This window comes from Bos taurus, chromosome 22 (genome assembly GCF_002263795.3).
Source record: "Bos taurus isolate L1 Dominette 01449 registration number 42190680 breed Hereford chromosome 22, ARS-UCD2.0, whole genome shotgun sequence".
NCBI classification, from domain to species: domain Eukaryota; kingdom Metazoa; phylum Chordata; class Mammalia; order Artiodactyla; family Bovidae; genus Bos; species Bos taurus.
In genome coordinates this window covers 55,719,158-55,744,028 of record NC_037349.1, presented here as the reverse complement: position 1 = coordinate 55,744,028, position 24,871 = coordinate 55,719,158, and the positions used below count along the sequence as shown (strand labels likewise).

At 48.3% G+C, this 24,871-nt stretch overlaps 1 protein-coding gene across 3 annotated transcripts in view; it reads left to right on the top strand.

Moving 5' to 3' along the window:
* Window positions 1-8,581: 8,581 nt before the first annotated feature.
* The window catches only part of VGLL4 (vestigial like family member 4), a 156,502-nt gene continuing 140,212 nt past the window's right edge, over window positions 8,582-24,871 (top strand). Inside the window, exons 1-2 of one of the 3 annotated variants that reach the window (XM_015459674.3) lie at window positions 8,582-8,939; window positions 22,122-22,198. In XM_015459674.3, coding sequence (XP_015315160.1) covers window positions 22,135-22,198 — 64 coding nt within the window. In that variant the 5' untranslated portion in view covers window positions 8,582-8,939; window positions 22,122-22,134. The other 2 variants (XM_005223081.3, XM_024982988.2) reach the window with 2 other exon arrangements.

Genomic DNA, 24,871 nt, shown 5'->3' with positions numbered 1-24,871 from the left:
TCCTGGGTCCCCGAGTCACCACCTGGAAGAGAAGCCACTTGCTCTCCTAGAACCGCTCACCGTTCAGACCTCACGTGAAAAACCGCCAAGTTTTCGGGCTCGTTTGATTTAGTAGCTGGCATTACCTTACCTAGTGCATCTGTCTCCAAACCATATCTCAGATCTGCCCACCTGTCTTCATCAATCTCTTATTTTATTCATAACCTCCATCCTCTCTCATCAGAAAGATTGCAGACCTGTCCTAACTTAGCCCCTCGCTTCCGTCCCTGCCTGCTACAGACTGTGCTCCCCTCCCCCGATACATATGTTGAGACTGCTCCCCAGTGTGAGGGCATTTAGAGCAGGGGCCTTCTGGAGGTGATTAGGTCCTGAGAGGGAGCCTTCATTAATAGGGTTAGTGCTCATATGTGAGACCCTAGGGAGCTCCCTGCCCTTTCTTCCATGTAAGGGTACAGCAAAAAGAGGCCCATCTAAGAAATAAGAAGTCAACGTTGTTCATTGTCGTTCAGTTGCTCAGTCATGTCTGACTCTTTGTGAACCCATGCACTGCAACATGCCAGGCTTCTCTATGCTTCACTATCTCCCAGAGTTTGCTCAGACTCATGTCCATTGAGTCGGTGATACCATCCAACCATCTCATCCTCTGTTACCTGCTTCTCCTCCTGCCCTCAGTCTTTCCCAGCATCACGGTCTTTTCCAAAGAGTCAGTTCTTCACATCAGGTGGCCAAAGGATTGGAGCTTCAGCTTCAGCATCAGTCCTTCTATTGAATATTCAGGGTTGATTTCCTTGAGGATAGACTGGTTTGATCTCCTTGCTGTCCAAGGGACTCTCAAGAGTCTTCTCCAACACCACAATTCAAAGCATCAATTCTTCAGCCTTCTTTATGGTCCAACTCTCACATCCATACATGACTACTGGAAAAACCATAGCTTTGACTATACGAACCTTTGTCAGCAAAGCCAGGCTTTACAGACACCAAATATGCCAGTGCCTTGACCGAGGACTTCCCAGCCTCCAGCACTGTGAGATATCAGTGTTTGTCATTTAAACCACCCAGCCTGGAAGGACTAAGACCTCCCCTCCCTATAGTTTACTCTCCACACAGACATCAGAGAGACCTTTTAAGAACCCAAATGATGTCACCTCGGTCAAATAGCTTCCCTTTGCATATGAGATAAAGTATGAACTCCTTGGGAGAAGGCAATGGCACCCCACTCCAGTACTCTTGCCTGGCAAATCCCATGGACGGAGGAGCCTGGTAGGCTGCAGTCCATGGGGTCGCTAGGAGTCGGACACGACTGAGTGACTTCACTTTCACTTTTCACTTTGATGCATTGGAGAAGGAAATGGCAACCCACCCCAGTGTTCTTGCCTGGAGAATCCCAGGGACGAGGGAGCCTGGTGGGCTGCCGTCTGTGGGGTTGCACAGAGTTGGACATGACTGAAGTGACTTAGCAGTAGCTTAGCAGTATGAACTCCTTACCATAACCTGTCCACTTCCCCAGCTTCATCTCAAACCTGTCTTCTCCCCCATTATGGTCCAGCCAGCCAGGCCTTCACTCAGTTATTCAAATAAGGCACACTTGCTCCTACCCCAGAGCCTCTGCACTTGATATTCCTTCTGCTTGGAAGTGTTCCACCCAGATTGTGGCATGACTGGCTTCTTCAGGTCTTAACTCAAATGTCACCTCCTCAGGGAAGTCCACCCTGATCACACCATCAGATTGATGCCATTCTGCTGCCACAGCAGGTCATTCTCTATCTCATTCCCTGTTTTATTGTCTTCATTGACCTCATCACTATTTTAAATGATCTCTTTTGGGTTAACTTACATGACTCAGCTCGAGTTTCCTGGCTAACTGTCCTCTCCCACCTCCCCCCGCAGCACGTCCCCATTAGAGTTTAAGCCCCATGGGAGCCAGACCTTGTCTGTGTTATTGGTAGTCGAATCTTCAGTATCTCGAACAGTAAATGGCAAACAGAAGGTGCTCTAGACAGAAGCAAGGGAAGAAAGGAGGGAAGGTGGAGAGATGGAGGGGAGACAGGAAGATTTGCCCTGATCGGATCAAGGCTCCTCACAGCACAACCCCAGATCCACACAAAGCTGCTGGCGAGGAGGTGGGCTGGGGAGGTACGGGCCTGGCAGCCTTTCCGAAGCAGGCTCAAAGGGTCAGAAATGACACCGCCTACCAACCCGGTCATCACCTTCCTGTTCCTGGGATGCTCTCTCCCGCTTTGGAAGGAAAAAAAAATACCCTTGCCCTTTTTTTTTTTCTCTCTGCACATAAACCTGATTTATTTTGGACCCAAACCCATTTCCCCTGCTTCCAATAAGTACTGGGAAGGTTATAGTGCCTCCTCGTCTGTATAATTTAGAAGGATATGAAATTGTAACTATAGTATAAAGAAGATGCACTTTGTCCAAGATGACTAGTTATTTCTACGAGTCAAAGTCTTCAGAAATAGTTTTGTATGTTGTAGTGCCCTAAACACTAAAACAGTCAGCCTCCTGGGCGTTCCAGGGCTGCATGCAGTGGGGGCACATTGGGCTTTGAAACAGGACCCACTGTTATTGATTATGGGACTGTCCCAATGTATACAGATACTTAAAAAAAAAAAAAAAAACCAATACGAATTCATCAGCCCAAGCAAGTCTGACTCAGATTTCTAAAGCTGTCCTAAGTAGTCAACTGTAGGGGCTTCCCTGGTGGCTCAGTTCAGTAAATAACTTGTCTGCCAACCCAGGTTCCATCCCTGGGTTGGGAAGATCCGCTGGTGAAGAAAATGGCAACCGACTCCAGTATTCTTGCCTGGGAAATCCCATGGACAGAGGAGCCCAGTCGGCCACAGTCCATGGGGTCGCAAAAAGTACGACGTGACTCAGAACTAAACAAGAACAACAAGAAAGTAATCAACTTGAAGGGTTGATCAGATGAATGATGAAGTGGAAAAATACAGCCATTAAAGAAATTTAGTGTTTTTAAAAGTACTTTATAACTTTCAAAATCCTGACTTTTTTTTTTTTTCAGTTAGGGCTTTTTCTTTTTTGCTACTTTTACTGAGATGTAATTGACATAGGGCACTAAGTCTCAGGTGTATAGCAGAATGACTTGATTTACATATACTGTGAAATGATTACCACACTGAATGGGGTTAACATCCATCATCTCGAATAGATTTTTCAAAAAGGAAAAAAGTGTGGGTTTCTTTTGACTCACGACGAGAACTCTTGGGATTGACTCCCTTGACGACTCTCAAGTATACCACACAGCCGTGTGAATTATGCTGATCATGCTGCATGCATTGTGTTGCTAGTACTCACATGTCTCGTAACGGGAAGTGTGTACCTTTTGACCACCTTCATGCAGGCCCCCCATCTCCTTCCCCCCACCACCTCTGCTAACCACACATCTGATCTCTTTTTTATGAGCTTGGTTTCTTTCTTTCTTTTTAAAGAAGATTCCCCATATAAGGGATTCCATACCACATCTGTCTTTGTATCTGTCTGTCCGTGTACGTCTTATAAGAGCCTTCTAAGTAGGACTGCTCCCTGATATATAGGTGAGAAAATGAAAGGGTGAGCAGGGTCCATGTTTGTGTTCAATATCACGCAGCTAGAAAACAGTAGAACCGAGGTTTGAACTCTGGTCTGTCTGATGCCTCAGTCTCAGCAATTCTCGAGTGCCAAGGGATTCTCTATCCTCTGACAATGTTGAAACTGATGTTAAGACCCTAGTAAATTCCACCCTCAGAAGAAAAACCCAGGCTTCTTTTTGGTGAAGCTTCTCAACTCAAATGATTCTCCATCTGAGAGGCAGGTAGTTAACTGTGGCCAAGCTCTGGCTGGCCTCAAATCCAGCATCTGCAACATTCTTTTCTATGGAAAATAGCTCTTATTATCTCTGGCCCCAGCCCGCCAAAGTCTGTCTTGAAGCAAGACAGCAAGAATTGATTGCCAAGCAGAATTGTTCTTAGAGTATTGGAAGGAAAATTCGCCATGTGAGGACAAATCCAATCTCTGGATCAGTGTTAAACCTCACTCAGCGATCAAGGTCTGAGCAATTGTTCTGGCCATAAAGCTGGTCTTGCTTAAGGGGATCCATGTTCTGAAAAAAAATGACACGCAGAAGAAAGCTCACCACTGACTCCTTGACAGGTTTCGCAGGGTACCTCCCCTGACCCTGGAACATGACTCTCCCTCGAATCCCACATGGGGCTCGGGGCTCAGGTTCCTACCACTCACAATGGCCCGGCCACTGGACTCCACCCAGGTGCATGGGGGGTAAAATCCCTGCTGGGTCATGGCGAAGGTGAGGCTCACTTCTGAGGGGCTCTGAGAAGGGACAGAAGAAAGGGGACTGAGTGCTGATTTTGTGGCCGGCACTGTTAGGGACCTTCACATGCATCTGCCTAGAAAATGTGCACCTGTTTTCACCATTCATAGCTCTGTTAGTTCCCGTGTTCCGATCCTAAGACCATAGCTCTGAAATCCGGGCAAGCAGCTCTGGGTCTGAGTTCTGACTGCCCGCTCCAGAATGATGGTGCAACGAGAGCCGTGTGTTCACTACTGTGGCCCCAGTGCCTCCAGCCCTGCCTCCTCACACACAAGAGGGTCTCAGTACTTGTCTGTTAAGTTGAATTACCCCTGCGCCGCTTACTTAGCCTCTTTAAGGCTTCTGTCTCCTCATCAGTAAAGGTAGGAAAAATAAAACCTAGATCATAGGGTTTTCAGTTATACTTTACATTGTGAGATTGCTGTAGATGCATGTACGGTTGTAAGAAATAACATGTAGAGACTCCAGGATTCCTCTCCCCAGGTGGAAGCGCTTTGCAAAGAGACAGCACAATGTCACAACCAGGATGTCGACACTGATCAACCCATTGATCCTATAGGATTTCCCTTCTAGGATTTTCACATGGATTAAGTGCAGCTCTGTAGGCTTCCTGTTTAGCAGAGCATGTGCTTCCCGTAACCATTTGGTGCAGATTTTAACTCAGCAGGCCTCAGTGAGCCTGAGAATCTGTGTTACCAGTCATCTCCCAGGGGGAGTCTGCTGTGGTGACTGGCTAAGCATGTAGACTCCAGAGTCCAGACTGTTGCTGTTTAGTTACTCAGTTGTGTCCAAATCTTTGCGACCCCATGGACTGTAGCCTGCTAGGCTCCTCTGTCCATGGGATTCTCCAGGCAAGAATCCTGGAGTGGGGTGCCATTTCCTCCTCCAGGGGATCTTCCCCACCCAAGGATCAAACCAGTGTCTCCTGTGTCTTCTGCATCAGCAGGTGGGTTCTATACCATTAGTGCCACCTGGGAAGCTCACAGTACTAACTGGGGAGCCCTAAAAAGTCAAAAGGAAAAAATGGCAAGGCAGAGACCTTACTCTCACCTAACTGAACTCCTGAGGGCCTTCCCAGTGTTATTTGAGTTCTATCAGTCTTGCTGCCAGCATCCCAGTCTTGATGGGGTGGCTGTGTGCTCCACCCTGCACCTCTGCCTCTTCCCACTCTCAGTTCTCATCACTGGACCAGGCATGACTTCATGAACCCTCGTGGACACACATCTTCAAGGGAGATCCAATTGCGGCCATTTTTGTGGATTGGTAGGAAGACAGGAATCAGGTTCTTTGAGCAATTTGACCTATAAAAGTATGAAAGAAGCCAGTTACGGGGGCCGGGGGGCAGAAGCCAAAAGGGATAGTAGGGACAGGAATAAGGGAACCGACGTGACAAGGAGGTTCCTTGATGAGGAGGTCGATAAGGAAGAAGCAAACAGGGAGGAGGCACAGAGAAACAGAGAGGGAGTCTAGGGAATGACTCTGTGGCCCTTGGAGGAGGCAGAATCGTGGTTCCTAGAGCAACCTTCTCCTGCACTTTCTTTTCCTTTTAATTTGTTAACCTGGAAAATTTCAAATCTATGTAAGGGAGAGCAACATAACAACCCTCCTACCCCGCCCCCCGTACCCACTGCTCGGCTTCAACCATCATCGACTCAGGGCCCATCTTGTCTCTTCTCTGTCTCTCCTCACTCACCTTCTTGATTATTTACTTTTAATAAACTTCTGGTGCATTTATAAAATCTTTGCTGTGAAACACATTCTTATCAGAGATCCATGCACAGCCGAACTTATTTTTTTTTTTAGTTACTTAAGTAGTTTTTTGTTTTTGTTTCAAGAAATTTGCCTAGTTTTTCTCTTTTAACTCCTTATATATATTTTTTTATTGTGGTAAAATATGCAAGACATAAATTTGCCATTTTAACCATTTTAAGTGCAGTGGCATCTATGTTGCTGTGCAACTGTCACTTAGTTATTTTTTTTAAGTAGTTAATTTTAATAGTGAACCCGTGAACTCACCAACCAAAAACTAAGACTTTGACAATGACTTGTATCTAACCCGTGGTTCCCTCCCACCATCCACCCCTCGCAGGGCTCCTCCCCTGGTAACCGTCATTCTGAATCTTCTCATCATCCTCCCCTCACTTCTGTCTTACATAGTTTTATTGCAGGTGAAGGCACGGCTGTAATTATTCTTCATGCTATGTGTAACATTACAAGTAGGATGTTATGCAGTGTGTAATCTTTGGGAACTTGCCTTTTTCACCGACTACTGTCAGGATTCGTTTCTATCGCTGCAGGCCACTGTAAGTCACCGGTCGAGGCTGCCGTCTATGTTCCCATGTGTGGATAGTCCGCGTGTGGCACTTCACACCTCCAGTGCACTTCCTTCTCCCTGCCTGACAGCACCTTGAGTGTGTCGCTCATCGGCATGACCAAGACATTCAGACTGAAACCGCCCTGCTGAGACGTGGCCAGGGCAGTTGCCCGAACGCTGATGTAAGGCAGGCTGTGAGATTAATCCTTGGGAAGGTCGAAGACCGGTCACCTCCATGAGAAAAGGCCTTCTGTCCCCATGCTTTATCTGCAGAGTAAGGCTCCCTCCAAGCAGTGATGGAAATTAAAGAGGCAGCTTTAGGACCTCCACACTGACCCAAAACAGAAATCATTTAGCAGCACACAACTGGCAGAGTTGTCATACAGACCAAATGAGATAATGATATGTGGGGACACTTTGTAAGCCCCAGAGCTGTTTTACACATGTGCAGTTGCATGGTGACTGTTGTCATGACTCATGTGCCTTATCTGGACAAATCATTGCCCTCTTCCTCCACGACTGCGGTACCCCAGCAAGACTAGATTTAAGGAAGAGAGCCGGGGAGAGATGTGAATGTTCATTGAATCTTCTGCCTGCTCTTTAGTCCATGCAACAGCTCTTCAAGTTAAGAATTGTGTCTTTTACAGATGAGAAAATGGCTTGACGACATGCCCAGAGTTCTAGAACTAATAGAGGTGGGGTTTGGGTTCAAATCCAGGTCTCTTCAAATCCAGAGTGCCTTCTTCACTGTCACACTTCCCCAGATCTGCTCCAGCAGTCCTCACCCTTCCTAATCTGACAGGATGAAAACCTCCTCTTTATGATCTTTCTCAAGATCTTATGTCTTCCTAGTCTGAGACTACTGGTGAACTAAAATGGAGTCTTAAAAAAAAAAAAATCTTCGAGAAGACCAGGAGCCTTCCCAAGCTTTAATCTGTGCATTTACATCTGGAAACCAGGAAAACAGGCACAGCTATGCTTGGGTCAGACTGTCACCTGGGTCATCCTATGTCCATTAGCCCTGTGTGGACAGGAGGAGATGCATTTCACAGAGTGGATGCAAGACCCTGACTCTGGTTCAGGCAGCGCTTCCACACTGTTTAGGTCCCTGGTGGCTCAGTGGATTAAGAATCTGCCTGCAATACAGGAGACACAGGAGACATGGGTTCGATCCCTTGGTTAGGAAGATCCCCTGGAGAAGGAAATAGCAACCCACTCCAGTGTTCTTGCCTGAAAAATTCCATGGACAGAGGAGCTGGGTGGGCTACAGTCCAAAGGGTCGCAAAGAGTCCCACAGGACTGAGCGCATAAACACCGGGGCAATCTCACTGTAACATGGGACTATTAATACCTGTCCTGCCTCCCCAACGGGGGCTAAGATCAAGTGAGATATTAGGCTGGGGCCTGGTATAACTGGATGAGGTAAGAGATGGAAAAACAGTTTGAAACCTGCAAAGCATTTCCCTCCAGTGTTAATGTAAGCTGGCATTTGTTTTTGTTATCATTCTCTCTCAGCGGAGCCCTCTTCCCAGGGCAAGCTCTATAGTAGGAGCTCCCCATAATGACTGAGGTTTGAGAACAGCCAGAAGGCACGGGCACCACGAAGCCATTTAAAGCAAACCAGAGGAAGTCCAGTCCCTGACTATTTATTTTATGAAGTTAGCGGCTGGATACGTTAAGCAAATGTTTTCTTCATTGTGGCAGTCCGTGAAAACAATGGGGCAAGGGCGGCCCGGGTTGGGGGAGGTACCCCGGGGAGGCTCAGGCCTCCACCCCTCCTACCCCCAACCCCGAAGTCTCCGGAGAATGACAGGAAAAAATTAAAGACAGGGCTTTTCTTTTCGCGGTCACATGTCTGCGCTGCTGCTGTAATCAGAACCTGCACCAATTGGAAACGTTTCACCTCCTCCTCCTCCACGCCCCTCCCTCGGCACGTTTCGGAGCCGACCCGGTGGAGGACTCCGGGGAGTTTGCCAAACACAGCAAACACTGGGGCGTGAGCGGCCGGAGGGGGCTCGGCCTCGGATCCCTCTGCCTTCCTCCTCGGTTCCCTCCCTTCCACACTGTTTTCATTTTCTAGGACTTCCTCCTCCGGGCGCGGGAGGGGGAGGAAAGACGCTGCCGTGCGCCCGGGGTGTGTGTGTGTGTGTGTGTGTGAGTGTGCGGTGTAACATGCTGTAATGGGAGGGAGCCGAGCGGCGTCTGAGAGCCCTGGACTGCAGCGGCCGTTCTGATCACCGGAGCACCTGAGCACACGCCTCCCCGAGCAAGGGCGACCTGTCCCTTCAGGTACGCGCGGCGGCCGGCCCGTCCGGGCTGAGCGGCTGGGTGTGTGTGTGTGTGTGTGTGCGCGGGTAACGAGCCGGCGAGGCAGCGCCCCAGGTCGGCGGCCGGTAGAGCGCGGAGCCCGGGAGGCGCCGGCGTGCGCGGCGCTCGGGCGGCTGTGCCGGCGTGGACGCCGACCCCCGGGCTCCCTTGCGCGCGGGCAGCTAGGCGAGCCGGTGGGCGCGAGAGGCGGGGGCGCGCGCGGGTCTGGAGCCGAGGGCGGCGGAGGTGCCTCAGGTCCTGCTCGAGTCCGCGGGCACTCGGCCGGCTGCATGGCGGTCGTGCGCCTGGGAAGTAAAGGGGCGGCGGGTACGGAGTCGGCCTCCAGTGTGGTCGTCGTGGTCACGACTGCGGTGTCCACCAGGTGGGAGACCTTACTGTGTGCGTGTGTGGGGGGGTGCTGGCCCGCAGTGGCGGGCACCTGGGCGCGCATGGGAGGGTTTTCTGCGTTCCCGCTCCCTGGGCCTTTGGAGTCCGGTGTGTGTCAGAGGCTGGTACCCAGCGCGCGCTGCGCGCCGGCTCCACGCACTCCCCGGGGTCGCGCGCCGCCCCGGCCCCCGGCGGACGTTGGCCGCCAGAGCGCGTGGGCACCCGCCGGGGAGGCGCAAGCTGCCTCCGGGCGCGCGGCGGAGGGGGGAGGGGAGAGGAGCTTCTCCGGGGCGCGCCAGGCCCCGCCCCCGCCTCCCGGACGGCTCACCTGGGCCGGCGCCCCACCTGCCAGGCGCTGGGGGCGGGCCCGGGGGCGTGGCCTTGGCGGGCCCCTTGGAGCCCGGCAGAGCCCGGGCGAGGGCGGGCGGCGCCTCATTCCAGGGATTCCTCGCGCTCCCGCGCTCGCGTCCGCCGCCGAGCCGGCTCTAGGCGCGCGCCGCCCGCGTGTGCGTTTGGGTGTGCGGAGCGGCCGGGGTCAGTGCGGAGCGCGGGCGCGAAGGCGCCTGCGCGTGGGCGCACCCCCGGAGTGCGCCCCGCGGTCGCGCCCCTGCCTCTGCCCCCAGCGGGGCCCGGCCGGCCCGAGGTGGGCGCGCAGGGAGCCGCCCGGCGGTGAGTGCGGGAGAACCGGGCCGGGTGAGGGTTGGCTTGCGGGGAAATCAGGGATGGGCTGACTCGGAGCGGGACGGGGGCGTCCTCCTGGAAGGACGAGGCGGCTTGTTCTTGCGGGGCACTTCGAGGCTCCCGGAGGGAGAGCTCTAGCGTCTGGAGTGGAAGGTGTCTTGGGAGTCGGCGGCGAGGCGGCGGCCAGCGCCCTACAGCCCCATGGTCGTGGCCGGCGGCTAAGGACGGTTGTGGGGCGGGATCGCAGAGCTGGGCAGCCGGGACCGGCTCTTCCTCTCTGTATACTTCCTGCCCCCTCCCCAAAACAAGACGGCACACTCTTGCTGCAGCGAATGCAGGCCTCGCCGCAAAGCAAAGGTCTTTTCGTTTTTTGTTTTGCGTAAAGTCTCCTTTTATTCATCACTCGGAGACCTTTAAATATCTTAGGTTAGGATGACAGTACTTGCTGGGGCTATTAGTCTTTACGCGCGCTAACGGCAACTGTTCGTTTGTTTAAACCAGGTGATTTTTTCCCCCCAATCAGTTTCACTTTGATCATTGGTGCTGTGGGTTTGCTAGTTGTATTTCCTTCTCTGCGGTTAATAAGAACCAGGAGCCTGGGGGGCGGGGGCGGAGGCGGAGGCGGGTCTTCTAGTTTCTACCAGCAGCTGGTTGCCCCCGTATTCGAAAGGTACTATCTCCTGTAGTGTGACTTTTTTCAAACTCGAGCCTACTTTGATGAAAACGAAGGCTCGCATCTGTTTCCTCTGAACATTCAAAGACAAAGGCAACAAGTGTTACTTCTATTAGTATTGGAAGGTCAGTTTTGCGTTCCATTTTAGCATACCAAAAACTTTAACTCTTTCTCTGGCGTCAGAGTCCACAGACTTGTAATGTTCATTGTTTCCTGCTTGGAGCTGATGAAGTCTGCGCATGAGCCTGCGGGGAGTAGCGTGGGTCGTTTAAAGAGCGCTGAGGGGTCAGCGTCTCAAGGCTGTCCTGGGATGGGGCGTGTTCTTGGAACAAGTTATCTATCGTCTGTCTCTCAATCTCAGTGCTCTCATTTAAATAATGGGTTAGGAAATACTTTGAAGTTTGTTGTCTGTACTCTGGACAATTGTGTGTGTGTGTGTGTGTTGTGTTGTGTTTCCTGTTGCATCTGGCTGAAAAGTCGTCTCCCTCCTAGTAGAAATGATGTAACCCCCTCAATTTGTTCTTTGACTTTGGCAGTGGTTTAATCCCAGGCTGATTTCCCTGGCCACTGTTTTCTCACACTTCTGGGCCGCCAGCCTTTGCTTTCCATTTGGAAGAGAATGCAAACTAATTTTTATGTTGACCAAAACACAATACAATTAAGAAGATAATTCTGCTATAAATAACCATGAACTGCATTCCAAAACTGTGAATGTTGTAGTAAAAACAACTCCCCCGGGCGTACTTCTGGAGACTTGAGTTCAAGTCTTATCCTTGTCACCTACTCAGTTTTGTGACCAGAAAAATTTCCTGCTAGTTAACAGTTTGCACTTCATTTTCCTCTGTAAGAGCGTGATAAAATCTGTTCTGATATATCAGTTTCAGGAATTACAGGGAATAGTGTGCTTTGAAAAATATTTTGTGTTATGCTATTTATAAAAGTCTTTGAAGACTTCAAAGAGCTTCATAAACACCGTTGTTGCAACTTCTCCCTGCTGATTTAGAACTACCACTCTACCTTGTAAAGATTTTAACCTCTCTTACAAAACCGTATCTTTGGAATGAACCCTTTCCCTTTCTAATGGTCTGTTTGGTAAGAGTTCCATAGTGGGAAATTCCTTTTCACTCCTTAGGGAGCCGGCCTTGTCATCATCTTCTGGTGGTTGCCAAAACAAATCCTAAGGAAGATTGTACTTTGTGTTTGTTCCAAGTGTCTCTCCTCCGTAATTTTGCCGTGCTACTTTCAGTTTGCCTTAATTAAATCGTAAGTAAAATACTCATAATAAAAGCTGCTTTCCAGACTTGAGTATGACTTAAAAATGAGTTGCCATAAGTTTAGGAGGTAGAAGTCAAATACACTGGGAAAATGCTAATGTAACTAAAATCATGACACTGTGTGGCAGTGTTAACATACCAATTTGCCTGTTCCTTGATTGTGTTAGATAAGCTGTTGCAGCTATAAGAACCTGGTGAAAGAGTTTGTTTTGTGTGTGTGTGTTTTTTTTTTTTTGGTGGGGGGGTGGGGGTTAAGTTTCTGCCAGGTATGTTGACTGAGGCACGTTTGTGATTCTTTTAGGGAGCCTCTCTGAAGTCTCTCTGTGTGAGCTTAAGAGAAAAGGGGATACGACTGATCAGTCTCTAGCCATTTAGGATCTGTCCACATTAAAACAGATAAAAACCCAACAACTTAGAAATCAAACTGCCAAATGTTAATAATATAAACTGGCATGGTAGGGAAGGAAGGCGTGTTTGCAGGTGGTGCTGAAATCAGAAAAATCAGTGTTTGCAGGTGTCTGAGGCCTGATAACTGGATACAGTTGATCCTCATTATTCATGGATTTCTGTATTTGTGAATTTGTCTCCTCAGTAAAATTGATTTGCAGCCCCAAATCAGTACTTGAGGCAGTTTCATCCTAGGCACAGGGGTTCAGCATTCACTAACTTAAGAGTTCTCAGAGGCTTTACAGAACATGTCGATGGCAAATGATGAGAACTGACCATATTTAATGATGCAGATAAGGAAAGGCCTTTCTAGTGATGCAACGTGTTATGGGTCAGAAGACTTTTCTAGGCTGCTGATAGGTGGGGAGTGGAAATTTTGGTGCAGTGGGGAGCTCGACCTGGGTATTGTGGGAAGTTTGCCAACTTGGGCTGTAATGTAGGTCACGTCACTCATTCCTGGGGGTGACAGATCCCTAAGAGGACCTGTTAGTACTTCTGAATAGGAGGTTCTCAGTATCCTAGGCAAACAAGTGACAAGAGCAAGCATGTCCAGAGTAAACTGAACATGCCTATGAGGTGCTGTGGAAGGCCGAGGTGTCGAAAATAGGTTCACAGTAGCCTAAATATGAGAAAAGAAAAGCTAATCCCTGGTTTTATTTGACAGCCATGTTGAAAATCGTGGTAATTGGTAGTTTACTCAAAAAGTCCAGATTTGAAATTTCATTTTCCCTCCTTAGACACGGTGGTGTTAGTGTGGGCCCCCCCATACAGGCATCTTCCAGTGGGTATTTTGTGGAGCTGGATGAACTTCAGCCAGCAGTAAGAATTTTGCACTGGCATTGAGCAGCTTCACCCAAAGGGTGTGAAATACACGATAACCTGCGTTTGGTTTCGCAGCTGTAAGTCATATAGGTGGCCCTCAACAGGCGCATGGTTGCCTTCATACTGTCCATGTGTTTGCACAGCTGACACTGATGCCAAACTGTATTATAGTAGCTGAGGATTTTAGTTATTGTTGGGCAGTTTGTCACCAGAATCATCAAAGTGACGAAATATCACACCCACCCCCGGGGCGGGGGAGGGGCATTGCTGAGGATGCCCGTAGACTCAAGCCCGTAGACCACTTTAGTATCAGAAAAGCTAAGATGGTTGAGTTGAGTGCTCATGCAAAGATTTCCATCCAGAGTGGTACCTGTGATTCAGCCCAGCTGACTGTGTTGATGACGTGATGGGAGGTACGGATGATCAGGAGACAGAACTGAGTTGATGGCAGGCACCTGATCCTGGTTCCTGATACCTGAGATGTCCCACATGGGGAGAAAGAAATTGGAGGCCGCCCAGCCTATGGATCTGCCCTATTGAGCTTTCACGGGGTGGGGGAGGGGGACATGTTAAAGCCTTACAGGAGGTATACACACCTGTACTAACTTAGTTTTCTAGAACAAGGGGAGCAGCACCAACAGAGCGGTTTCTCATCCTGGGGCTTATCCCCTGAAAGAAGCCAGAAGTGAAGTGAAGTCGCTCAGTCGTGTCTGACTCTTTGTGATCCCATGGACTGTAGTCTACCAGGCTTCTCTGTCCATGGGATTTTCCAGGCAAGAGTACTGGAGTGGGTTGCCATTTCCTTCTCCAGGGGATCGGCCTGACCCAGGGATCAAACCCATGTCCCCTGCATTGCACGCAGACGCTTTACCCTCTGAGCCACCAGGGAAGCCCAAAAGAAGCCATACTAGGGGCCTTAAACAAATATGTTTTTAATTCCCTGGAAATAAGCATAGAACTCCTAGAAGTATTGTTTATATTTCAGACATTCAACCGTCAAATGAATTTTCAGAAAACATTCTGTGTAGAAGTAAGGAGTTGGATACAAGGGGAAGTGAGGCAAGTCCTTCTCACATTGTATATGTATACATTTCAGGAAGACAGGTCCGTAACTCAGGCCCAGGACACGTCCTGATAAGAGAAGCTGGACAAGCAAAGGATCCATCTATTTATACTCTGTCTTTGGAAGTATGACCATTGAGAGAGTATTATGAATAAAGACTGGCTTTCTGTTTGGGAATGTGGCATACAATTTAATGTTGTAAGAACTACAAACAGCAATGTGAAAATTTTCAGGTATCATTTACTGAACCTTCAGAGTTATCCCTTGTAGTTTAATAGCAGGTTGTGTTGAGCATGACTAAGTGGAAACCGACCTTCCTGATACTGAACCTGTTCTTGGAGTTTGAAGTCCTCAGGGCTTCGGTTAATTCCTGTGCAGCTGGAGTCCCAAGAATCCTTTGGCATTGCTGCCAGGGTCATCTGCCCCACTCTGCCCGGCCGACTTGGTGCTGGAATCTTCTTACCTGCCTTGGTTACTGTTCATGGGACTCTGCTTCTCTCTATTCAGAGGAAGTGAAATACATCCTGGTTTTCGTGTTCCCAGGAGGGGAGGGCTTGCCTTCCTTTGCTTTCTCCAGAAATTATCAGATGGTTCCTTGTATACATCTCAAGGTATGGGGGAAAGAGCACAGGGCTAGAAGGCTTGCCAGAAGGTATTCTTTATTTTTGGTTTTGATTGTGTGTTTTGTCAGATAATTTAAGCTAAAACACTGCTTTCTCTCCAAAAAGTCTTGATGAAAATTAGCTGAAGAGTTAGTAGCAAAAGCATTGGTGAGTCAGGAGACTTGGATTTTAGAGTTAGCTTCTTTAGGAAGTCAGCTTACATTCTTAGCACCTTGGTTTTTCATCTGTAGAAAGCTATAATCTATTTGGCCAACTCACGGTGAGAATCAGTGAGGTAATGTGTGTGAGTGTGTCATGAAAAGCACAGCTGTGAGGTGTCATCTGTGACAATGCCGAGATAGTGCTCATTTGCCTTTACTGGGCATTTTCAGTTATGAGGTTGTATCATTTAATTCCATTCACTGGGCATTTTCAGTTACATTGTTATTTAATTCCATTCAGTGGGCATTTTCAATTATCTTATATCATTTAACCCACATGCCAAGCTTGTGACCTTATGAAGTAGGCAGCCTTGTTAAGTTTTCTTTAAGTGAGCAAAGGTGGATAGAGAGGTTAAATGACCCCCGCAATTGGTGCTAGGCACTTGAAGTATGGAACATCATAGGCTGAGTAAGTGCTATGCTAAGTCACCTCAGTCGTGTCCGACTCTGTGTGACCCCATAGACGGCAGCCCACCAGGCTCCCCAGTCCCTGGGATTCTCCGGGCAAGAATACTGGAGTGGGTTGCCATTTCCTTCTCCAATGCATGAAAGAGAAAAGTGAAAGTGAAGTCGCTCAGTCATGTCTGACTTTTAGCGACCCCATGGACTGCAGCCTACCAGGCTCCTCTGTCCATGGATTTTCCAGGCAAGAGTACTGGAGTGGGGTGCCATTGCCTTCTCCGAGGCTGAGTAAGTAAATGTATTGAAATATAGGGCTCAGACTTAGGTTTTCTGATGCTGAAATTCCTGTTCCACTAATTTAACAGATGGTAAAGCGCAAGAAGGAAACAGCGTTACACGAATGAGAGAGGCTTCTAGCAAGAAAACCAGAGGCACAGATATGCGAATTGAATGTTAACAGAAAGAATGCATGTGTTGCCTGAAGTTACTGGGGCCCCAGTTGGACACACTGTGGTGGAGAAACAGCCAAGAGGTGAATTCACGTCTGCTTGACGTGCCTGAAGCTCTGCCTGGGTGTGGTCACCAGAATCTGGTGGCGATTCGGTCTGAAATTTCATTTCAGTCAGCCTCACTGAGCTGCACGGCCAGCCACATCGACCGCAGAGTGCTCCACCTTCAGTGCAGGTTGCTGCTGGAGCAGCGGCTTCATGTTGCCTTTTCTGTAGTCTCTACAGTGTTTAGCAGACAGGAGACACCCAGTGAAAGCCTCTGACTTCTGGAGGGTCCCAGCGGCCGCACACCTGCTGCCGTGGTGAGATCCTTCATGCTGTAGGCTTGGCCTACCATTGTGTTTATTAGCTGAGGTTGAGCTCAGTGAGCTCAGGAAGTGGTCCTGATGGAGTGAGGATGGGACAAGGCCAGCAGGGATTCGAGATACTGAAGAGTGTGCATCTGGGAGCTAGATGTACCATCAGGGTCCCAGGAGAGTGATGTCTTCCTGTTTCGGGGTTTTGGCCAAGTGACAGCGTGGCAGGAACATCGGGGGGTTTGACTGAGCCTCTCCCCACCTTCACCAGTTTCCACCTTTAGCCGAGACTCGTGGTGATGGTGGTTTAGTCGCCAAGTCATGTCCAACTCTTACGACCGCATGGCCCCCCCAGGCTCCTCTGTCCATGGGATTTCCCATGCAGGAATACTGGAGTGGGTTGCCGTTCCCTCCTCCAGGGGATCTTCCCGACCCAGGGATCAAACCTGCATCTCCTGAATTGGCAGGCGAATTCTTTACCACTGAGCCATGTGGGAAGCCCCTCATTGATACCTTTTCTTAATTCTTCACAATAAGTTGAAAGAATGTATTATTGGGGGTAAGGAAGTCTCAGAAAAGGAATATGGGCTGGCAGAGAAAATACCATTTCCTGGGGGGGCGGGGGGAACAAAGTATTTGTTCTCCTCACGATGAGGTATGTTCACAATTGACAACAACCACACACAGAAAAGGGTGAATGGACTGGACCACAAATGGGTTGCAGGGCAGCAGATCCCTTGTAGATGGGCTTCATGTCTTTATATAGAAGGACATTCCTCTCCCTTTAATGGGGTTGTTACTGTCTTCCGGGTGTCCGCGTTTCAAGTGATTATGTTTTTGGTGATCGTTTTGCTGTAAAACCCATCACGGAAATGGGAACACTTCACTGGTGGGTACTTAGATTAATTTTCCGGATGCCGCGTAATCTTTTGCAAAAGCTCGTAGGTGATTTATGGGTTCATAAAGGATATAAAATAAACCAGACTCGTCTCTCCACTGTTTAAAACTTCAGACCATTCAAGGACTTTCCCCTAGGAATAAGATCTGAGCTCTGTCACACCCCGAAGAGGACGAGTGACCTGGCCCATGCCAACGTCCCGCATTGCCGTGATCACAGCAGCCCCCTGCGTCCACAGGGTCAGCTTGGCCTGTCCCCTGCCTCCCCGTCCCAAGCCTGACGGCTCTCATCCTGTGGGTCTCTCATCCCAGAGAAATCTTCTCTGTCTCAAGTAGTGGCCAGTGCCCTTTTTCTGGTGCATTTAGCATTATTTGCAGTTTATTATGTTCATATTTATATTTTCAATGCATATGCAGTCTTTTAAAAACTGTTAATTTGACTTCACTGGGTCTGAGTTGCATCATGAGGGGTCTCTCGTTGACGCACATGGACTCTCCAGTTGTGGCACTTGGGTTCAGGAATGAAGGCACGTGGGTTAGCGGTCCGACCAGGGATCAAACCGGTGTTGCCTGCATCACGCTGCGGATTCTTAACCCTTGGACCATCAAGGAAGTCCCCTGTTCACGTATGTTTTGACAAATAGTTATTTTAATACACGAAAAGCCCTTTCACTTCTCCTAACACTCTGTGAGGCAGGAAATATCAGCGTCCCCGTTTTACAGGTGAGGACACAGATGTAGAGCAACTTCTCAGGTCACACAGGTAGGAAGTGGCTGAGCCCAGGCCAACTCACAGGGTTAGTGACCCCCTGGCCCCAGAGAGTCCGCTCTCCAGTCCCCACGGTGCCATCATGCTCATTTCCAGTGGGGTGTGACCCTCTCTCAAATACTGTAGCCATAGTCTCCCCGCCACGTTACTCACACGTTTTACTGGGTGTGCTGGGCTGTGGATGTTGTCTGAGATGTAAATTTCAGATGTCTGTTTTGTTTGACTGTTATCGTCCACCTTTCCTTGCTGAGGTCTTCTGTGCCTGCATAATGCCTGGTCCTTGGTCCTCATCTCCCCGCTGTGTCCCCTGTCATCCTTATCTCACACCTGGTTCCCACAGAAGCCTGCCCTCTGGCCCACCAGTGACTCCTGACTGCACCCCTTCCGGTCACACCATCCTCCCGTCACCTGCTAAACCGTAGCATCCCTGACCCTACTCCCCCAGCCCGCTCAGGGGCTCACCACTGCCCGCTGGTTGCCTGCTCCAGTGAGTGGAAACTGGTCTAGCCAGCCATGGGCTCCCTCCTGGGCCTCCACCCACATCGTGCTTCCCAGACTTTGCTGCTGCTCCCCGACGAGACTCCCAGTCCTGACCGGGCTGATTCGTCTCCCTCCCTGATTCTCATTCCTCCGCTGTGCCTTCCCTCAGGCTGTGGGTCCAACAGGACCGTACACGTAAGGATCAGGGTACTCACACTCAGGAAGTATTCAGACCGTGTGATCCAGGAGGCTGGGAGAGGTCTGCGAGGAGAGACCGCCCAAGGGAGAGGGATGGGAAGGAAACCTTTGAAGTGGCTTTTTAAAGCACACACACACACACAAACGTGTTCACGGGGTAAACACTTGAGCTGACAATGATCTCTCTTTTATCCCACACTACACATTTTACTGTTAAATTTTGCCTTTTGTTACCCTGTTCCATGTACTTCACGAACTAGGTTGTAACGTCTTAAAAGCAGGCGTGATCTCTTCTGTTCCTCTGTGACCTGTCTGCTGAACTCAATAGTTGTGTAATAAAAGTTGGTTGGTGGCATTAATAAGATTGCAGCAGATGGCAGGTGCTTCATAGGGGACCTTTAAAGCACCTAATTTCTTATCTACCTGTTTTGAACCTAAATCACTTGGGAAGAATAAGCTTACATATCTGCTCTTCCGCATGCTTGAATTCTGGACCTACTTCTCTGTGTCCTTTGGTATCTCTATGCTTTGATATTTTGCCTCTGGGCAAATACTTTGTGTAAGAGGCATATGTTAACATGTATCTTTGGGTGTTTAGAATTTTGAAAGAGTTGTCCTTCAGCTTACTGAAGCAATTAATTTAGGAATTGTGAGCCTAAATACCGACCTACAGAGTAGACTGCTTATCAGCATTTACTTAATCAAAATAAAAGACTTGCAACTCACATCTTTCCTGAATAGGGAGCTGGCTTGGGTGAACAGAGTAACTGAGTTTTCGTGCGTTCAGCAAGCCTTTTCCTGTCAGTGTGTCCCAGACTTTCATTTTCTCCACCTTTGAGCAAGTTCCCGATTCTTAACTCTGGAGGTGATCTTTTCTATCGTATAAGAAAGATGAGGACTGTGCGTGTCATTCATTTTTCTCTCGAGTGCCTCTGAGTTTACTTGCTCCCTCCTTGTCTCTGAAAAAGAAGAAATTTACTATTTACGTGTCCTCCCTGCCTCTCAGAGCCTTCTTGGACTCTCCTCTTTCATGTTGAGACTGGATTAGGTTGCCATTTTCTCCTCCGGGGGATCTTCCCGACCCAGGAATTGAATCCAAGTCTCCTGAAACGTAGGCAGAGTCTTTACCATCTGAGCCACCAGGGAAGCCCCATTCATTGCTCTCTGCCCATCACATCAGATCATCCCCTGCCTTCAGCTTTCTGTTCTGCAGATTGTGTCTGTAAGCTGCTACCAGGATAACTTTCCTGGAATAGCACATCGATGGCCAACTCATTGCTCGGCTCAGAGATTTCAGTGGGTTGTTCATTGACACAAAATCCAGCCCAAATCCCGTGAAAGACCTCTGTCCCCCAGTGACGTGGCGTCAGTCCAGATCTCCATCCTCGTCGCTCACTTCCTGGCCCCACACCGCTCATCTTGCTGATTTGGCCGCTGGTTCTTCAGTGCGTTCTGCTTCTGTCCTTCCCTTCTGTACTTGTATGTTCATTCTTCAGAGGCTCACCTCACCTTCTGTTTTCTCCACAAAGCCTTTCAAAATTTGTTGGAATTTCTACAGGATTTTTTTTTTTTTTTTTCAATAGCACTGTTTTGGCACTTAGCACATTTCTTCCTAATCCTTGACTTCCCTAAGTATCCCCTAAGAGATGTTTCAGGGTAAAAGAAGGGCCAGTGAAATTTGAGAGATTTCAAGGATATAGGACTGCCCTCCCTACCACCTCCTCCCGTGCAGAAGGCACAGCAACCCATCAAAAGCCCAAGAAGGAAAAGAAATCGCTTGATGTGGTTTATTCTGGTGTTTCCCAAACTTATTTATCGTAGAAAAAAAATTTTCCTCACAAAATATGAACATCCAGTGAAACACTTGGGGGAAAAACTCTGCCTTAAACTAGCTTTCTTGTTGGCATGTCTACTGTATAAGTTGAAAGCTCTTTGAAGCCAACTGCTGGGCTCTGTTTATTTTTCCTGCCTTGGTACGTAGTCAATAAAGTTTATTGAATGAAGTCACATTGCAGGATCAAGAGCGTATGGTTTTTTTTGAGGTCTGACGTATGAATACTGTGAAACAAAGCTGCTCTGCTCTGCCTAGTACCAGCCCATACAGTTTTGCTCAGTCTTTAAGCCGTGTCCGGCTCTTTTCGACCCCATGGACTGCAGCACGTCAGGCATCCCTGTCCTTTGCCATCTCCCAGAGTTTGCTCAAATTCATATCCGTTGAGTCACTGATGCTATCTAACCATCTAATCCTCTGCTGCCCGCTTCTTTTGCCTTCAGTCTTTCCTAGCATCGGGGTCTTTTCAAATGAGTTGGTTCTTTGCATCAGGTGGCCAAAGTATTGGAGCTGCAGCTTCAGTCCTTTCAATGAATATCCAGGGTTGATTTCCTTTAGGATTGACTGGTTGGATCTCCTTGCTGTCTGAGGGACTCTCAAGAGTGTTCTCCAACACCACAGTTCAAAAGCATCAATTCTTTGGCACTCAGCCTTCTTTATGGTTCAACTCTCACATCAGTACATGACCACATACACAGTAGGTACTCAGTAAAGGCTGAAGAATGCTGAATAAATGCTGAGTGTATCTAAAGGGTGCACTTCAGGTATTTTTTCTCAGTTGAACTGACAGGATCCATTTTCCTAATAACTGTTTGTGAGTGCATGCGTGTGTGTGCGTATATTTTTAAATAATCTCAAACAGGAATTTTTCTAGGTTTTCCACCACCTTCAGCTCTTCTTCAGTGTTTGCTTTTATAGCTGTGCTGTAATTTAAGAAAACAGAATTAAAAATAAAAATCCAAGTTTTATTAAAAAGCATGATAGGTGGCAGTGATCGCTACAAAATAATGACATTTTAGAATAAAGATCGCTTTTGGACTTAAAATGCCATTTAACTCACCAGTGGAATTCACACAATTTTCATGACTCCATTGCATATTTTAAGCTCCACAGCTTTGTAGAGTCTCTTACCTCAGGAGGCAAAAGAACAGAGCGATTCAGTCGTTGTAATTTTTGCTAAAACTAACAAACCAACAACCACCACCTCTGCAACAAAAGTGTTGCTGGTGTCATGCTGTGCTCATAGAGTAGCTTTTGTTCTGAGAAGTGATTTTACTGGGTACGTCTGGACAGGCCTGCTGTTATACGTACATGTAAACATTTATAAGCACAAAGAACATGGGCACGAATATTCACAACCTCCCTTCTTTTAGTCCTGACTTGAGCTGCTTCCTGGAATTGGCACGGTTTGGCTCAGTGGACAGAATGGAATTTAACCCCTTTCTCTGTCTGTTCCCGAACCGCGTCTGTTGGCTTTCATCCCAGGCCAGAATTAGTTTCATCTTCAGCCTTGGGATCTGCATTTAATGGAGGAGTCACCATCTCATGGGTAACTGCCAGAATTCTAGAAGAATCTTTCGAATTCCTTTTAAATTCTTCTTTTCCCTTCTAGGCTCCAACCAGGAATGGAGACCCCATTGGATGTCTTGTCAAGGGCCGCATCGCTGGTACACGCTGATGACGAAAAACGTAAGTCAGGAATCCATTCTAAGTGCTTTGCTCCTCTCCCCCCTTGCCTCCTGCAACGTCGTAACATCAGGTGTTTCTCCACATGGTTTTGGGGCTGCACGCTGTGAGCCTGGCTTGTTTTCTTCAGAGATAAACAGCTTGGCGTCCTTATTTTTGTTTTCAAGAGCCAGAACATGTCAGTCTTGTAAATGATATCTTTGGATTCTAGGGCTTCAGCTGTTAACCTCAGGAAGTCCTTTCCTCCGAAAGATTCTCTTAAGCGGGATGTGGAGTAGAGATGCTCCTTCCGTGTGTCTCCAGAACTTTTGATAAATAGGTGTTTGTCAATAGACTGATTGACCAGCAGAGAACTAGAGACGTGAAGACTCATCCAGAATCATCTGTCATTGGAAGTGTGTGTATAATTGGAAATAGTCGTGCAAATCCCACCTGTACAGCTGAGAGAGGATACATACTGGGGTGGGGAATGCCCACATACTGGGGTGCGGTGGGAGAGGGGTGGAAGAGGGGAGAACACCGATGTTGGAGGGTTGCTTGCCACTGTGTTAAAGTGATTTTCCTGCTCCTCCTCAGGCACCTTTGTTTTTAAATGCTATTGTTCACTGTTGATATTTGCAGAAATGACCGTTTTCTGTGGAAGCCAGGTCGAGGGTTCTTTTTTCTAAGCCCTGAAATGCTACTAACAAAAGATTTTTTGAGGTGGAACTTTCATACCTGGTAAGTTGTGGAAGGAGGAGCAACTCTCTGGGTTAGTTCTCGACAAGTTTGGCAGCTGGAGCACACGTTCCTTGAGACGTGAGATCTGCTTTTTTGCTCGCTGGTAGGACTTTTGTTTGTCTAAGCCTCAGCTCTCTCGCTAGTCACAGGAAGTGGCAAGAGCTGCTTCTGAAGTCTTTGTGAAGATGACCTGGGCTACTGTGTGTGCAGAGCTTGCCGTAGCCTCAACTCCTGGGGCCGCTGCCTTGCCCTGTCCTGCGAGCGCTGCGTGGGGCCCTCTGGTGGGACCTGATCTACTCCTTTATGTTATTACAGCGTCTGCAGCGTCGTCCCCTCCGCTGCCACTCACGCACGACCATCTTTAGATGAGTGATTGCATGAAACAGCCGTTGAAGTTTGTTTTTTTTCCCCAGCCTCTGACATAATGTACATCTGTAACTATCCCTTCCTAAGTAACTGAAGCTCAGGGATGTTAAGCATCATTCCCAAGGACATTGAACTCCACACTGGCAGCTCAGGTTGTAGACTTTTTATCGAAACAACAGCAACAAAAACCCCTTTATGCTGCTAAGATTGCAGCAAGTGTTACTGACTTGAAGAGCTGGTTACAGATTTCTTTAAACATTACTATAGCCAATTTAGAAGCTTTAAAAAAAAAAAAAAAAGACAACGTTTTGAGTTTCTCTGTTTTGTGATGTTGAGTTCGGATCAGTAAAACAGCATCGTGTTTGTGCATATGAAAAGTAAGCGATGCCCTTGGAGTGGCTTTTGTGTCCTGAGTGTAGAGAGGGTGAGTTCCTTCTCCTTCTCTCCTACGTTCTTGGGTTCCCTCCCGGAGCCCAGCTTTAGGATCCGTCTGCTCAGCCTGGAGGCCTGAATAGCGAACAGTTGTGTGAGCAGTACTTGTGGATAAGGGGCATTTCTGGGTGGGCAAGGGCAGTCCTGCCTCCATGGAGCTTGCATCGCTCGCTAGTCGTGTCCGACTCTCTGCGACCCCCTGGACTGTAGCCCACCAGGCTCCTCTGTCCGTGGGATTCTCCAGGCAAGAACGCTAGAGTGGGTAGCCATTCCCTTCTTATGGAGCTTAGGAACCGATTTCTGCATTGACTCTGGTGGCTGTGAAATGTTCATCAGGGGAGACTGGGCGTGCTTGTGACATAGACGCCACACGTCTGCGGTGTCTACAGCGTGGGAGAGCTGTTTTCACAGAAACCGAAGGACGCTGCCAAGGGAGAGAGGAGTTCTTACCTTCCTCCTGCGATGAACACGGTATTAGTGCTTTAAGAGGACGGATAGATGCCTGTGTAGGTCAGAAGGATCACAGGGTAGACTTTGTTCTGGGCTCCAGTTGGTTTAACAGTGGGCTGGCGTGGTTCTGGGGTCCCCTCTGTAATGGTTTCAGCATCTCTGGACCACTTCTGACATTTAAAGATAAGTGGGGGGAAAAAAAAGTTGAAAGATGTCTGTAATCGTTATTATTAACATGGGCAGCGTTTTTGAGAAACTGTTTTGCTATGGTGCTCTGCCTTCACCCACAAGAGAGCAGAGCCCAAGAACCAGAAATTCACTGTATTTTTTTGTTACCTAGCAGTGTAAGGACATGAAAATTCAGGCAGTTTATAATCGGAGCTGAGCATTAAGTTCACAGCCTTTCTGTAGATTTCTTCAGACCCATTTGAGCTTTTTCAGCCTGATTCAGCGCTCTCTGCCCTAGATTAATTCTGTTTTAGCTTCTGTTGTAAGTTGCTCTTATACTTTACATTCTCCTCAACTTTAAAAAAAGTCTTGTGTATGTAATCTGATGTGGGTGTCTTATTACAAGCAGAAAAATGTTCTACTACTAGAGATCAGGTTTCCAGCTCATGTGGGTGACCTCTGGTTCTCTTTCCTTTTGCTGCTGGGGAGCCAGAGACTTGGGCATTTTTGAAGATGCTATTGTTTTAACATTTGGAGGAG